Here is a 14,849-nt window from a genome sequence, read left to right as displayed (position 1 = left end):
TTTGAAAAATGGTCTATACCACTTATTTGGCTGTTGGTATGGTACCTACCCGCCTACATCCCACTACATGTTTAAGTATGAGGCCAAATACAATTTGGGACGATGACGGCTCAGCCAATCGCTCGAAGTAAATATTTACTCGTGAAATATTGAGGTAGTAACTAATAAATATTTATTCAATTTGAGATCAGTTCGAATTTTGGTCACGTGTGAAGTATTTATGGGCAAAGTGTGGGCAAAACCAACAACCCGAGATAATGAATGAAGTGGGAACAACATTACGGTTGCTAGACTGATGAATGATGGCCGATTTTTCAAAAATAAATCTTTGGAACTACCTACTTGAAAAATTACAAAATCGGCGTATCAAAGCATATATAAAAATACAAACATTGGAACATAGAACCTCCTCCTTTTTTGAAGTCGATTAATAAAATGTATGAAACCGATACTTCTGATGCGTCACGACACAACACGACAAATAAATGTTAATACGGCTTAATCGACTTGTGCACGACCTAATCCATCCATACTAATATTATAAATGCGAAAGTGTGTGTGTTTGTGTGTATGTTTGTCCGTCTTTGATTGTTGGCATAGGGATAGTTTATGGGCCAGAGCGTGACAATAGGCTACTTTTTATCCCGGAAAAATGCACAGTTCTCGAGGGAACAGCGCGCGATAAGCGAATACCACGCGGGCGAAGCCGCGGGCAAAAGCTAGCTTAACTATAATCACAGAATAAGTAATAGTACAAGTGCTATAATCTTGAATGCACCCGTACCTACCGGCGCATACCCACATTTTCACCCCCACTCGCCAAAGCGGGTAGTTCCGTTTACCCGTACTGTCAAACACGAAGATCAATCATCAATTAATTTACCAATTTATATCGTTTGTTTATTATTTACCATGGCTGCTGGAACCGAAAGCAATCCTCAGGAAGAGAAGGCAGATGATCGTGGTAAGTGGGTGTAACGTAGGCTACGAGTATAATGAGCAAATTCATTGTGTATGTTGTTAGTATCCTATTGGGCGGTTCAGCGGTGGACTCCAATCTTCCTGATTTAAACCCTCCAGCTGTCTATGTATATACTCAACCAGTGACATGCTGTCCGCTAAGGTTCAATGAGTGGTAGGTACTGGCAAAAGATTAAAGTTGTTTCCGCAGTGGATGCATTCGACTGACATTGCCGGCCCAGTCTCATAATTTAATTTTCAAAATGTTTTAAACTACACTTTGGCAAAACTGTCCTACGATAGACAAAGTCGACTTTTTCATACTTTGAGCCGGTTAATCGGGCCGGCCATGTCAGCCGAATGCATCCTCTGCGGTGGGCTAAAAATGCCACAGAGTGGGTGCCACAAGAAGGATAGCGACGGCGGGGTAAGCCCAGACGGAGATGGCGGGACGACCTGAATGTATTTCTAGACGACTGGCCTCAGGCTGCTTTAAATCGGCAGGAATGGAGGACATGGGGAGACCTTTGCCCAGCAGTGGGACATCGTCCAAGCTAGATAATAATAATAATAAATTATGAGAGGTAATGGTGGATAAACGATTGATACCGCAAATCCAGGCTCATACAACTTTACACACCGAGCATTAAGAAACTTGAAAAAATAAATTCTAAATATTATTAAAGATCAACCAGCATAGAAAATTGTGTGGCTTTACAATTATCAACTTAAAAAAACCGCATTTGCAATAAAACACTTAGAAAAGCCTTGAACAGAAAAGTTGCACTTCGCTCCCTCTCGTCAGGAAGGAAAAGTTACTTTTCTGAAGGAGAGGTGTGAAAAAAAAGATTGAATATTTTGGTGCTACCTACCTACCTACAATCGAGAGCTTTTACGGATGGCGCGCGTTCTGATACCGTGGTTCTGATTATCTTTTTGTTTGAAAGCATTATTCTCATTGCCGTGTTAAAACGCCTAGACATTGACAGAAAGTTGCATATTATTTTATTTAGGTAAGTACTATTTCGAACTAACCGAATCATACACCAGAGTTGATCAGTGACTCCAAAATCGAATAGTGCGACTGTAAATACATTACTCCGAAGATGATTTAGGTTCAACTAAAATGATCTAGATCATGCTGGATGACTCCATAAATTAGAGAAGAATAAAAAGCGAGCACCAATGGCCATGGCCACAGTTCCATTAAAAGGTAGTAAAAAAACAACGTAACTTGTCATTCGTAATAAAAAAAAAACGAAAAATTACAAGTATCGCTCAAGTTTGGCTATTCACCGCTAGATGTCACTACATGCCACTGAAAAAACAAATACAAAACAGAAGTGGTTTCTACAATAAAAATTCAGTGGCAACAATCATATTGGGTACATGTATGTGAGGTACAGATATGCAAGATGCAGAATGTTTCCAAAAAGTTGAAAAAATTCTCGGAAATTTCTGGAAATTTTCACAAGAAATATAGGAAATTTAAATTAAAGAAACGAAAAGTTTCAATCTTCATACAAAATTGTGAGAAGTTTCCGAAATTTTCCTATATGGAAAATTCTGCAATTTCGGAAAGTTTCCTTTGGCACATCAGTAATGTGAGGTAAGTAAGTATGTATTTAAAGATAACTGAAGTCATAAATTAAATTATACTTCATTATAAAGTCACAAAGATTATATAGTCTGTTTGAGTATTTTGTTTATTCGCCATTTCATCAAATTTATTGTCGTGGAGGCAATAAAATGGCTATGAAATGAGTAAACAGCCGTAGGCCTTTATGGGAGTTTTAGTGCCGAAAGCTCCTTTACTGAATAACACCTATTGTTTATAGCTTTGTGTACTTTATGTAGGTACGGGTTTATTAATGCAATATTCCCAGAATTCGCACAAACAATGTACCTACTTCGGTCGCACTCATAGTCGACGTCGACTCGACACACTCATTGAATAACAGATCAACAGAAGTCTTTAGAATAACAGATCCACAATATTAGTAAAAAAAATATGTCAACACATTTTTATTTTGGCATTTCCTTTTAAGTTGTCCTAAATTTGTTTTAGTACCTATTTGGTAAATTAAGGTTTTTTTTACTCAGAATTTCGAGGTACTTACACAGCAAAAAGTGTCCCTATTTTCAGTCATCTTTTGACATTTTTACATACATCATATTTTATGATTCATCACAAAACAGTTCAATCGCGTTAAAATTAAACTGTAAATTGGAAAAATAAGATACTGCGCTGTTACTGTAGCTACTTCTAGCGCCATCTAGTGAGTAAATATAGAAACTAAATCTTAACTATATTTCTTAATTCTGCTGATGCATGATTATAGGTGTACAACTTCCGCGCTCTTCCTAAAAACTTCGATTCCTAGGCATAACACCTGCCTGTAGAGAGATCTTTCTGAACGCTTTCCCGACATTACTATAACAGGGTGAGGGTGATTATCAAAGTGTATTAGTACTATAGAGACAGTGATTGTTAATTCGAACTTTATACCAAACCTACTTTGCAATAATTTTGGTGCAGTCCCTTGCACAGTCGCATAGCACTTGGCGTAAAAATCATGGAAATCATTTCCTCATTGAAGGTAACATGACTGTAAAACTTGCTTTTTAGCGCCAACTAGAGATTCATTCTATGTTTTGATAAGGTTTTGAAAATATAAAACAGCGCCATCTAACAAAAACTAATTGCACTTTTGTGACATTGACTTGACGTTTACCATAGACAAATTTGACATTACTAAAAAACATAATAGTAGTAAAATATGAAGCAGTGGTTTTAATTCGTTTAGAAACATAAATATAAAAAAAATATAAAATACAAAATATTTTCCTGAATGTTTTACCTGTTTCTGTTTTAGCTATACCCAATAAATAAAATTTCAGTAAAATGGTGAGATTTTCAGAAATTATTATCCAAATTGTCTATGCTTTACTCTATTATTTAGCGCCTGCGCACTTGATGGTCTACGCGACGTACCTACATAAAATCATTTTGTGGAAAATTTGAAGTTTGTTGATATAATAGTGACAAACCATTCATATTATTTATGAAAGCTTCGTGCTAATTACCATCCCTGGCGCGAGGCTGTGATCATCCAGTGGTGGTCAGCCTGGATGCGTTCAGTCACTATTGTTGTACAGTTCGAGCGGTGTACGGTAGCCATCTTGGAATCGAACAAAGCTTCAGATGTGTAGTTTGTCTGTTTATCAATAATTTTTGTGCATTTTGTTGTAAATAGTTTGTATGTTTAGGATATGTACGAAACGTTCGTCCACATGTGTAAATAGCTATGGCTGCGACAAGGAAATTACAAGGTAAATGTCATGTTATCAGGTTAGAGATTGACCCCAACCGATGTACGTGTTCTAGAGCATTATTGTCAGATTGACGACTCTTCTGCCATCCTGGCGGCCGACAGGCCAGCAGTACGGCGGCAAGCATATTGTAACTAATATTTTGAGTATGTTTCCTATTAGAACTTTCAGGAGTTCTCCTTGACAGGTAGCAACCGCAATCCTGATTGTATACTGTATAAATTTCGATATCTTGTATTGAAATACAAGAGTGGGTTCGAAAGTATTGTATTTATGTCGATACAAACAAACCTGATACCATATTTGTAGTTGAAACATGGTGTTGTTTTTATTTCATAACAAGCTAACTGGTTTAGCTTTTCGTATGCTAATACGACATTTGTTTGCAGGTGAAATAGACAGGTGTTTAAAAAAAGTAACGGAAGGGGTGGAAACGTTTGAAGACATCTGGCAGAAGGTCCATAATGCCACTAACAGTAACCAGAAGGAAAAGTATGAGGCCGATCTCAAAAAGGAAATTAAGAAACTCCAGAGGTTACGAGATCAAATCAAGTCTTGGATCGCCTCTGGGGAGATTAAGGATAAGAGTACACTTTTAGAATATAGGAAACTAATAGAAACGGTGAGTACTTTCAGTTTAGTATACAGACCAGCATAATATCATGACAGACATTCATAGTAAAGTGAGTATTTATGACTTTTCGTTTGTAATGGAGGTAGATTTTCATAAGGGTAAACATTCGGCATACTGTCTATCATTACTATTTGAGGTTATGTTTTTACATTATCAGACCTACCTGTAGGTTAACTTTTAAATATTGTTAAATACCTTCTAAAGGTTTACCAAAAAAAATCATATTAGTTAATTACAAATTAAGCCATTAAAATTCTTATTTGACGTGAATTTAAATGTAAATTTACCTTTGTCCCAATATCGCTACAAGTAACCATGTAAATTATGAAATAAGAGCATTCAGTTTATTACACTGAGAATTGTCTTCATATTTCATAACTTGTTTATCTGCATGTAATGAACCATGCCAACTGCTTCCATTTGACACAGATATACTTTAATTTGAATGAAGCATAAACAACACATTTACATGTGACTGACTTGTTTACCCAAATCTTTGACAATGGTATAATCATGTAAATACTCCACTAGGTGAAATGTCATATTGCAAAATATTCTTTATTAACGCTCATAGCGTGTAGCAGCATTTTTCCGCTTTGTAGCGAAAACTGCCTACGAACAGAAAACTCCCCTAGCGGGATCTTGGCACTGATTACACAAAAACACTGGTGGATTACTGAATCATAATTAGAAATATTCATCTTTAGTAAGAAATATTGAGTAATTGTAATTAATTTGTACTTGGAAGGTAGATTATTTCTTGTTAACTGCATTCACTCAAAATGACTTATTAATTGCATTTTTGAAAACATTTATTAATGTACATATATAATTTCATGGATAATGCTTCAAACTCAAACTCATTTACTTGCTTTGAAACAATACAAAATACTGAATCACACCCTGTGAGGGCACTGCAATAATGTTATTATTAAATTAACCTTAAACTTATGAGCACAGATATGGATATGTGCTCCTGACTTAAACTTAGCTTAGTAAACATAGTCAACATAATAATTTTAGTAAAACACAAGATATTATTATTAATTGCATACTTTCTTATAGTGCTGGCTAGTACTTATCCTCTAAAAATTCCTGTCAAGTGTAGTAGGATTTATCTACAAGGTATTTAGTAAGCGCAGTTTTAAATGTTTGCCCTTTTGTAAGCTTCTCATTAAATCTGGACTTTTATTATATATTATATATTTTGCTTTTTTAATAGTTAAAGACTATTGTGCATTCATGTTGAAGGATACCCTTGCCTGTAGAAAATCCATCTTTATCACATCTACACCATAAATTTGCAAGATTTCAGATTTTCAGATCCAAAAGTTTAAGCTAGGCATTAATCAGTGGCATAGCTATTGTAGGGCCAGGTGATGCAGTGCACCAGGGCCCCGTAGCTCAGGGGACCCTCTAACCTAAGCTTTGACAAGACAGGAGCATAAAAGAAAAAGAGAGGAAAAAAGATCATGTGAACAGGCTCGAGCCTCGAGCCTACTACGGATAAGTTCAACTCACCGTATCCTATTCTTATCTATAATTTTGAAGGCCAATATAAGTTCAAGCTATGTATGTGGAACGAGGGGGGTGAGAGCCGAATTCTTTCTCTATGCACTGGGGCCCCTGTCCACCTAGCTACGCCACGGGCATTCATCTGTCTTTATATCAATAGTTAAGGTTGTGTGTGACATCAATCTATCACAATGCAGGGTAAAACAAATTGTATAATTAGGGTTACCCATTTGCCAAGACTTCTCAGGGCATGGTGCTGTTGAATGCACTAATGCAATGGGCCATCTGGCCACCCCAATTAAGAAATATAATTGCTTGCATATGTCTAAGTGGTTTGTGGACTACAGTCATTCATTAACTTTCATGAAGAAGATAGACAACTACAAATGTTGGACATGAAACATTTCATCCATGTGCTTTGTAAACTAAGCCCACTTGCATAATGAGTGGCTTGGCAAAAGGTAGTTAAATTACATAATTTATTAAGATTATTTGAAACAGGACATAAATCTCAAAATCATACTCATAATTGCATTTACTCAGAATAAATAAGTAGGTAGGTATACTAGTTAACTTTAAATCATAAACATTATCAAATGCAGCCAAAAGTATAAGTAGCAAAGAACTTAATAATTAATTTACCTATTAATTAAAATCAGTCAGATTGACTTAAAAGTTATTCTTTTATATAATTGTAGATTCTGTATATATTTCCTTCATTCCCATGCATTTTTATATGAACAACAAATACTTGTAAATGATCTTCATATTGAACACCACAAATTATTATACAATATTACAAAATGTTCCAGCAAATCAGCACTATAAGGTGTAAACAAGCTTTGTTTGACAAATGAACTAATAAATGTTTTAGTAAAAATAATGATTTTGTGTTCTTGCGTACCCCGGGACTTTTGGGGCACGGATGATTGACTTTAGCCAAAGAATAGGTATTGAGTTAAAAAACAGTGCACTCTAGCTGGTTTCTACCTAATGAATAATTAATGCTATTAAAAAGCTACAGGGTTCAAGCCTGTCTATCAGCGAGCGGTAGTTAACGTTCATAAAATTAATCGAGATATTTCCAAATTAAAGTTGAGTATGGAAATTTTTAATAAATTGAAGTTGGTTTTAAATAAGACTTTTGGCTATAGCACACTAAACATCATGAACGGATTGTTACAAGGCAATGAAGTAAAACTGCGATCGCAAACACATCATGCAACAATTTTGATTTGTCCAAGAAATTTAAATATGCACCTATTACAACTGCCGACGTAGAAAGATCATTCAGTGGGTTAAAATGGATATTTACAGCAAGACGCCGCTGCTTAACTTTCCAAATGTAGAAAAGATATTAATAATTTATTTCGAAAATCATATCAACTACTAAATTAACTGCAGGTAATTAATTAACGTTTTTTTATTATTATCTCATAATAAGCCTTGTTACTAAACCTTAAGTACTAGTATAGTTTACAATTCACAGTGAGGTAATTATTCATTAGGCATAATATGATGTTTTCTCAGAATAACCCTATCTATTAATGTCTACTCTTTAGCAAATCATTCGTGCCCCGAGGGTCCCCGGGGTATGCTTATGAAACAGGGGTTTGATTTGTGAAATTTACATTTACCTCCTACTGTCCAGCATCCTTTATTTATATAGAACTTGTTGCAATTTCACATCAAACTCACAAGTGACTTAAAGTTGATGTTTATAAAACAAAAATTTGACTTGGGCCGCAGTTGGTTAAACCTACATAACTTGTTTGTGAGAAACCCTAAAACTTCCCCTTGAAATTTATACCGAGTTAGTAACAGCCAAATGTTTGCACAACTTGAGTTTTATATAACTCTTAACAAAAGCCATGTTTTGAATACAAAATGGCCCGCCGTGTGTACATACAGTTTCTATTTGACAAACAAACTTTCACATTTACCAAAGATTCAAAGACTCAATACCCTGTAAGCTTATGAATTTGCACAAAGTACCCCACTCCTACTGCTTTAAAGCTAGTGGGATCACATATATGACTTATTTGTACCAGTATACATAAAATATCTAAAACTAGTGTTTACCCGCGGGTTCGCACTCGTTAATCATTGGATCCAGCAGCTAAATTGAAATTTCAGGATTTTTAAAATTTCTTCAAAAATTAAATTTTCGATGTTACATTAAAATCAATCATGTCAAATTTCATGACTCTTAAGCCCAGCGGTTGTTATTTCGAGATTTTATCCCTATCCCGTGGGAATATCGGAATAAAAAGTAGCCTATGTTTTATTCCAGATGTCCAGCTTATCTACATACCAAATTTCATCCAAATCCATCCAGCAGTTTTAGCGTGAAGGAGTAACAAACATACTCACTCACAAACTCGCATTTATAATATTAGTAGGATTGCTAAAAGTGGCTCTGAAGCGGTAATGGTTTGTGTGCTCTTCCTACCCCATTTGGGAATACAGACGTGATGTTTGTGTGTTACAATCTATAATCGCCCTCATTATACTAAATATAAAAAATACAAACTTTGTTTGTTTATATTATGCAGAGGTTGGAACTACTGAATCAAATCTAAAAATTCTTCTAATCAAAAGCTACACTATACTGAAATAATGTATGTTGTTTTCTCATTGATTAAACTGTGAGGGTATAATATTAATTACAAAGATAGTGTGCAACCGGTAGCCCTGGCCACTGGATTATCTGTACTAATTGATACTAATATTAAAAATGCAAAAGTGTGTCTGTGTGTAACCTCTTCACCTTTAAATTGCTGAACCAATTTAAATTAAATTTGGTATGGAGATAGTTTTGAGTGTTGGGAAGAACATCTAGCAAAATAATGATGTTACATTTGGTTAATTGGGTTAGTAATATGAAAGAGAAGCTTATGAAGATGGAGTTATAAAATTATTGTTTTACTGTTTATTTCACCAAGAGTTAATTATAGTATTATTCTTTTATGTAACATCATTATTTCCAATTAAATAATTATCAGATGACACTGTGTACACTTTTTTATGTTTTTTATTATTGTTTTATTTAATTATAGAGGGAAATATTAAAACATCGAACTATAGCTTTAACAAATGTGCACAAGTCTCTGAACATGACAATTTGTTTGACTGTAATAATCTAAAACAACACTGACATTGTGTCTTCTATCTGTTTCCAGCAAATGGAAAGGTTCAAAGTGGTGGAGCGCGAGACAAAGACGAAGGCGTATTCGAAGGAAGGTCTGGGTGCGGCGCAGAAGCTCGATCCCGCTCAGAAAGAGCGTGAGGAGATGTCCGCGTGGCTCGTACAGTCTATCGATGCGCTTAATTTACAGGTATGGTGGCCTATTTTTTATCATTTAAAACCACACAGTGAAATTCTATAGCCAATCACATACATGGTCAAATTCTCTTTGGTTGCGGAAATCATAAATTTGATGAAAATCAATGAGTTTAGAAAAATATTTAGAATATGAATAAGTATTATTTATTCGCAATTTTTTTATACAAGTTAGATAGCTTAGTTGTATTGTATTGTTAGAGGAAATAAAAATATGGACAAAAGCAAGTATTTGCGAAATTGCGAAGCGATCCCAGCACAGCATAGTGTTGGCTGTGTAGACCAACGCCGCCGGTTCTCCGCTGTGACCGCTTGGCGACTTCATGGAAGGCGACAATTCAAAAAAAGAAAACAAAATAGGTATAACAAAATAAAAAAATAAAAACAAACAATGTACAATAAACACAACAATCCACGTCCCAATAACTGGCCATAGATTACTACATGTCGGCCCAGCACTGCATTTACTGTTGGCCTAGACTCAGTCCAGGGCCCAAAGTGGGCCATGAGGCGGAAACTTTAGCTCATTGGTAGTAACAAAATTGGTTTTATAATTACAAGTACGCCGAAACCTCGACTCACGGTAGGTACTACCTTAATTCATGAGGCTCTCACTGTGCTCATCCAGGATGTCACTGAAAGTTGTTCTTTGGGTCAAGCTTGCAGTCTTTTTTGTTTGAAGAGACTGTGCATCTTATTTGCTGCATAGTATGGTAGATAACTAGGGATCTAAGATTTAAGGATAATATAAAATTCTGTAACAATGAGATGTCTGAAATAAAACTACCTAAAACTGTAAACAAATCTGGTATAAAAGTTAAGAATACTGCTACTATTAGATCAAAAGCTACAAGTATTAATCTGCTCCGAAAGGAAAAGCAGGAGTAAAAAGAATAGGTACAGACATTAATTTCAGTCGAAATAGTAGGTACCATCATCCAAATAAGTGGTCTATCAATTTTTAAACAAGTTGCTATCATGAAGATGTCGCTAAAATCGAACTTTCAAGTTGACAGACACGTCTATTGGCATTATTGTTTTATGACATGCAAACGATTATCAACTTTATGGTGGTAGACCACATATTTGGCTGATGGTACAAGTAGGTTCTTTTTTTCTAGTGCCGGACGTTCGACATTTAAACCGAATTTCAGCCGAATGCCGAAGTTTGGCTCAAGCTGCCGAAATTCGGTTAAACCGAATGTAAAACGAATTTCGGCCCATCCCTAGTAGTTAATCCTTATTTTTCAAGATGCATCTATTAAATGCGGCTTGATGGCGCCAATAGTACGTGTAAATATTGATGCACGTTTATCAAATTATCTGATGTTTGTTTTGTTGCTATATTCGATTATCAGATAAGCGTATTGTGATTAATGCGCGTGTCCTTATTGTTTTTCACTGTGTCTTTAAAACTTGTTTTGTTTTCTGTTATTTGTAAGTCATCATTGTTTTCGATCGGATATCTGTTTACTTGTAGTTTAGTTACATAATAGTCTAAGTAAAGCCTGATAGTGTCCACACATTGTAAGAAAATTTTATTCAAATAACATGCGAACACAGATAGATATAAAAAGAAGCAAAATAAATTATGCTACTTAATTATCGACATACAAGACATTGTCAATGTCCCGTCAGGCCATGCAATAGTAATAGAGTCTGCGGTAGATGAATTTAGCGGTTGGTAAAGTGGAGTGTTTAGCGATGTAACTATTGGATAATCTTGATGATTGTTATACATTTTCTTGGTCAATAATGATAACTAAGAACCTTTCATGAAAATTCTGTTCCAAAGCAGATCAAACAGCAGATTTTTTTGGGCCAAGTCCGCTTAACCCTCAATTTGGCAGCGTACAGTATATTTGACAAAATTTAAGGCTTGCTCCTTGTTTTTAGGACTCCCAAAATTACGACGAGGCTTGAATCACGAACTTTTTTTATTTTTGTCAAATTAAGGGTTAAGGGCCAGTACAGACGGACTGACACAGTGCAATTGTGCCGACTGCAATCGAACTGCAACGAAAAATGTATGGGCGGTCGGCAGTTGCGGTTACGTTGCAGTTGAAATGCAGTCCATCTGTACTGGCCTTAAGGGCCAAAGACACTAAGGTCCTTGTTTTTATTTACTTGATTTTAGTTTTTAAAATTTATATGAGGTGCTTTATTGGATATGGCGGCGTGTATGTCCATATATTAAATGAAACCATCACTATTTCAATTCCAGGTTGATCAATTTGAGTCTGAAATAGAATCACTGTTAGTCGGTAAGAAGAAGCGCTTGGACAAAGAGAAACAGGACCGCATGGAGGAGCTCAAACTTAAGCTTGAGAAGCACCGCTTCCACATCAAGAAACTCGAAACCTTGCTGCGCATGCTTGACAATATGTCCGTTGAAGTTGAACAGGTAACAACTATATTTATAAATAAATAAATATTATGGGACACTTGACACCAATTCACCTAGTCCCAAACTAAGCAAAGCTTGTACTATGGACACTAGGCAAGGGATAAACATATTAAATACATATTAAACATCCAAGACCCGAGAACAAACATTCGTATTATTCTTACAAATATCTGCACCGGCCGGGATTCGAACCCGGGACCTCAAGCTTCGTAGTCAGGTTCTCTAACCACTTAGCCATCCGGTCGTCAGTGGTTTCAATCTTAAAAACCATAGTTGTGATGGCGGCTACATGCCTGCAAGTTCCCACACAGTACATACCCACTCTCTGCTCCTATGCGATGTGTGACATTTTTGGTCACATTCTACATGTTTGGTCACTGGTAAAATTTCGAAAAAACGCGTTTTCCCAGAAGACCCAAGTAAAATCGATTTTACGCCCTTGAAAACCCCCACATAGCAAATTTCATTGAAATCGTAATTTTATCGATATTTCCGCAATCGACCTAGTCTTCTTATCCTCATAAGAGAACAAGATGACTTCCCAAACCAAGAAAAATCAAACAATTAATGCGAGTTAGCTGCGTATAACATTTAAACCCGGTTTCCACCGCGACCGGAGCACTCATTATAGTGTCTTAGTTAAACTTACATTGAACATTTTCATAGAGGACCATTGCAAGTAGTAGTATAAATTCATTCATGCAGCCGATCGTTGTACGTTAAACTAAGTCCTTAACGAGTCCGTTCCGCTCGCGGTGGAAACCGGGCTTTAGGATGCCATAATACCTATTGTACACTCGCGGCGAAGTCGTTGCGCGCCCGGTTCACTTTTAACTCTCCCGCAAATCGCCCAGTGCCATAACGCTCTAACTGTTAAATATAAAAACTACCCTCAATAAAAGTTATACCTTCGCTATTCCAGATAAAAAGGATCAAAGAAGACGTGGAATACTACATAGACTCGTACTTAGAGCCGGGGTTCGAGGAGAACGAGTACATTTACGACGACATCAACGGGCTGGACGAGATCGAGCTGAGCGGCGTAGGGCTGCCGTCCTCCGCCACGGATTCCAACAGTGGGGACTCCGCCTGCTCCCCCGCCAGCATCATATCAGGTACCTACATACGATGGATACCAGGCCTTATGTATACTACCAAGTGCGAAATTCGAACTTCGTATCTTACCGTTCCGCTGACGCTGATACTATTTAATACGAGAGTGAGAGGGACGGTACGATACGAACTTCGATTTTCGAATTTCGTAATAAGCTAATCCTGCCGTGAAGCAGCAGTGCTTGCCTCTAGGTTGGCAACGCGTCTGCAATACCCCTGGTGTTGCAGATGTTTATGGACGGTGGTGATCTCTTACCATCAGGAGACCCACTTCTTCGTTTGCCATGCATTCGATTAAAAAAAAAGCCCCCAGAATAGAATGACTAATCGGAATGTTTTAGCAAGGTTTGCCGTCGTTTTTTTAAAAGATTAACGCTGTGCATCTCTTTTAACATCGTTAATCTTCGTGTACTTCATAAAGTACAAATCGATTGCAAGAAAAGCTACTAAAAGCACTAAGTGGAGTAGATTTTTTTCCAAGGAAGTGATGATACCGTAACTAAAATAAAACATTCCAAAGGGAAACCATTCGGGAATATTATTAAGTCAAAAATCGGCTAAGTGCGAGTCGGACTCGCTCAAGGAGGATTTCATCCAAATTGCTAGGTATCTATGAACATCAAATGTCCCCAGTATGAAGTAATTTCTTATTTGTTATTGACAAAGAGAGGCTCTCGAAATTTAAGTTACCGATATTGAAATTGCTATCAGAATTTACTAATAGCATGCGGAAACTATTTTTAATATTAGTTTGTTATATCCCTTATCAAAATTTATCATGGTCTGTTCACTATCTTTACGTCCGCGTAGATCAGATAGATAAAGTAATAGACGTAGTAGACTAATATTAACATGATGTTGTGGAATTAGTGAATGAATGAGTGACAAAAAAAATCTTGTCTTATAAAAATCACAGAAATTACTGTTTTTCTTAAACTACAAACGTTTACCGATTTCAAGTGTATATTATAAATACAATTAAAATAAATATCACGCGGCACTTGACACCAATTGACCTAGTCCCAAACTGAGCAAAGCTTGTGCTATGGATACCAGGCAACGGTTAAACATACATATATATTTTTTTTTTTTTTTTATTCGACTGTATGGCAAACGAGCAAGTGGGTCTCCTGATGGTAAGAGATCACCACCGCCCATAAACATCTGCAACACCAGGGGTATTGCAGATGCGTTGCCAACCTAGAGGCCTAAGATGGGATACCTCTAGTGCCAGTAATTTCACCGGCTGTCTTACTCTCCACGCCGAAACACAACAGTGCAAGCACTGCTGCTTCACGGCAGGATTAGCGAGCAAGATGGTGGTAGCAATCCGGGCGGACCTTGCACAAGGTCCTACCACCTGCGAATATATAGATACATACTTAAATACATATTAAACATCCAAAACCCGAGAACAAACATTCATATTATTCATACAAATATCTGCCCCGGCCGGGAATCGAACCCTGGGACCTCAAGCTTTGTAGTCAGGTACTCTAGAACCATTTGGCCATCTGGTCGTCTAAATTAAATCGTCATAATTA

General features: G+C 36.5%; 1 protein-coding gene across 7 annotated transcripts in view; it reads left to right on the top strand.

Moving 5' to 3' along the window:
- The first annotated feature begins 850 nt into the window (after positions 1–850).
- Not3 (CCR4-associated factor Not3) overlaps positions 851–14,849 on the top strand; it is a 35,063-nt gene continuing 21,064 nt past the window's right edge. For 4 of the 7 annotated variants that reach the window (XM_074100938.1, XM_074100939.1, XM_074100940.1 and 1 more), the window contains exons 1-5: positions 851–964; positions 4,683–4,915; positions 9,625–9,780; positions 12,010–12,189; positions 13,115–13,307. In XM_074100938.1, the coding sequence (XP_073957039.1) occupies positions 913–964; positions 4,683–4,915; positions 9,625–9,780; positions 12,010–12,189; positions 13,115–13,307 (814 nt within the window). In that variant the 5' untranslated portion in view covers positions 851–912. Of the gene's footprint in view, positions 965–3,932; positions 4,294–4,682; positions 4,916–9,624; positions 9,781–12,009; positions 12,190–13,114; positions 13,308–14,849 lie in introns of those variants that run through there. The other 3 variants (XM_074100944.1, XM_074100942.1, XM_074100943.1) reach the window with 2 other exon arrangements.

Source organism: Choristoneura fumiferana, chromosome 17 (genome assembly GCF_025370935.1).
Source record: "Choristoneura fumiferana chromosome 17, NRCan_CFum_1, whole genome shotgun sequence".
Classification (NCBI taxonomy): domain Eukaryota; kingdom Metazoa; phylum Arthropoda; class Insecta; order Lepidoptera; family Tortricidae; genus Choristoneura; species Choristoneura fumiferana.
The sequence above is the reverse complement of the archived record's forward strand: the minus strand, read 5'-3'. Positions and strand labels throughout refer to the sequence as shown.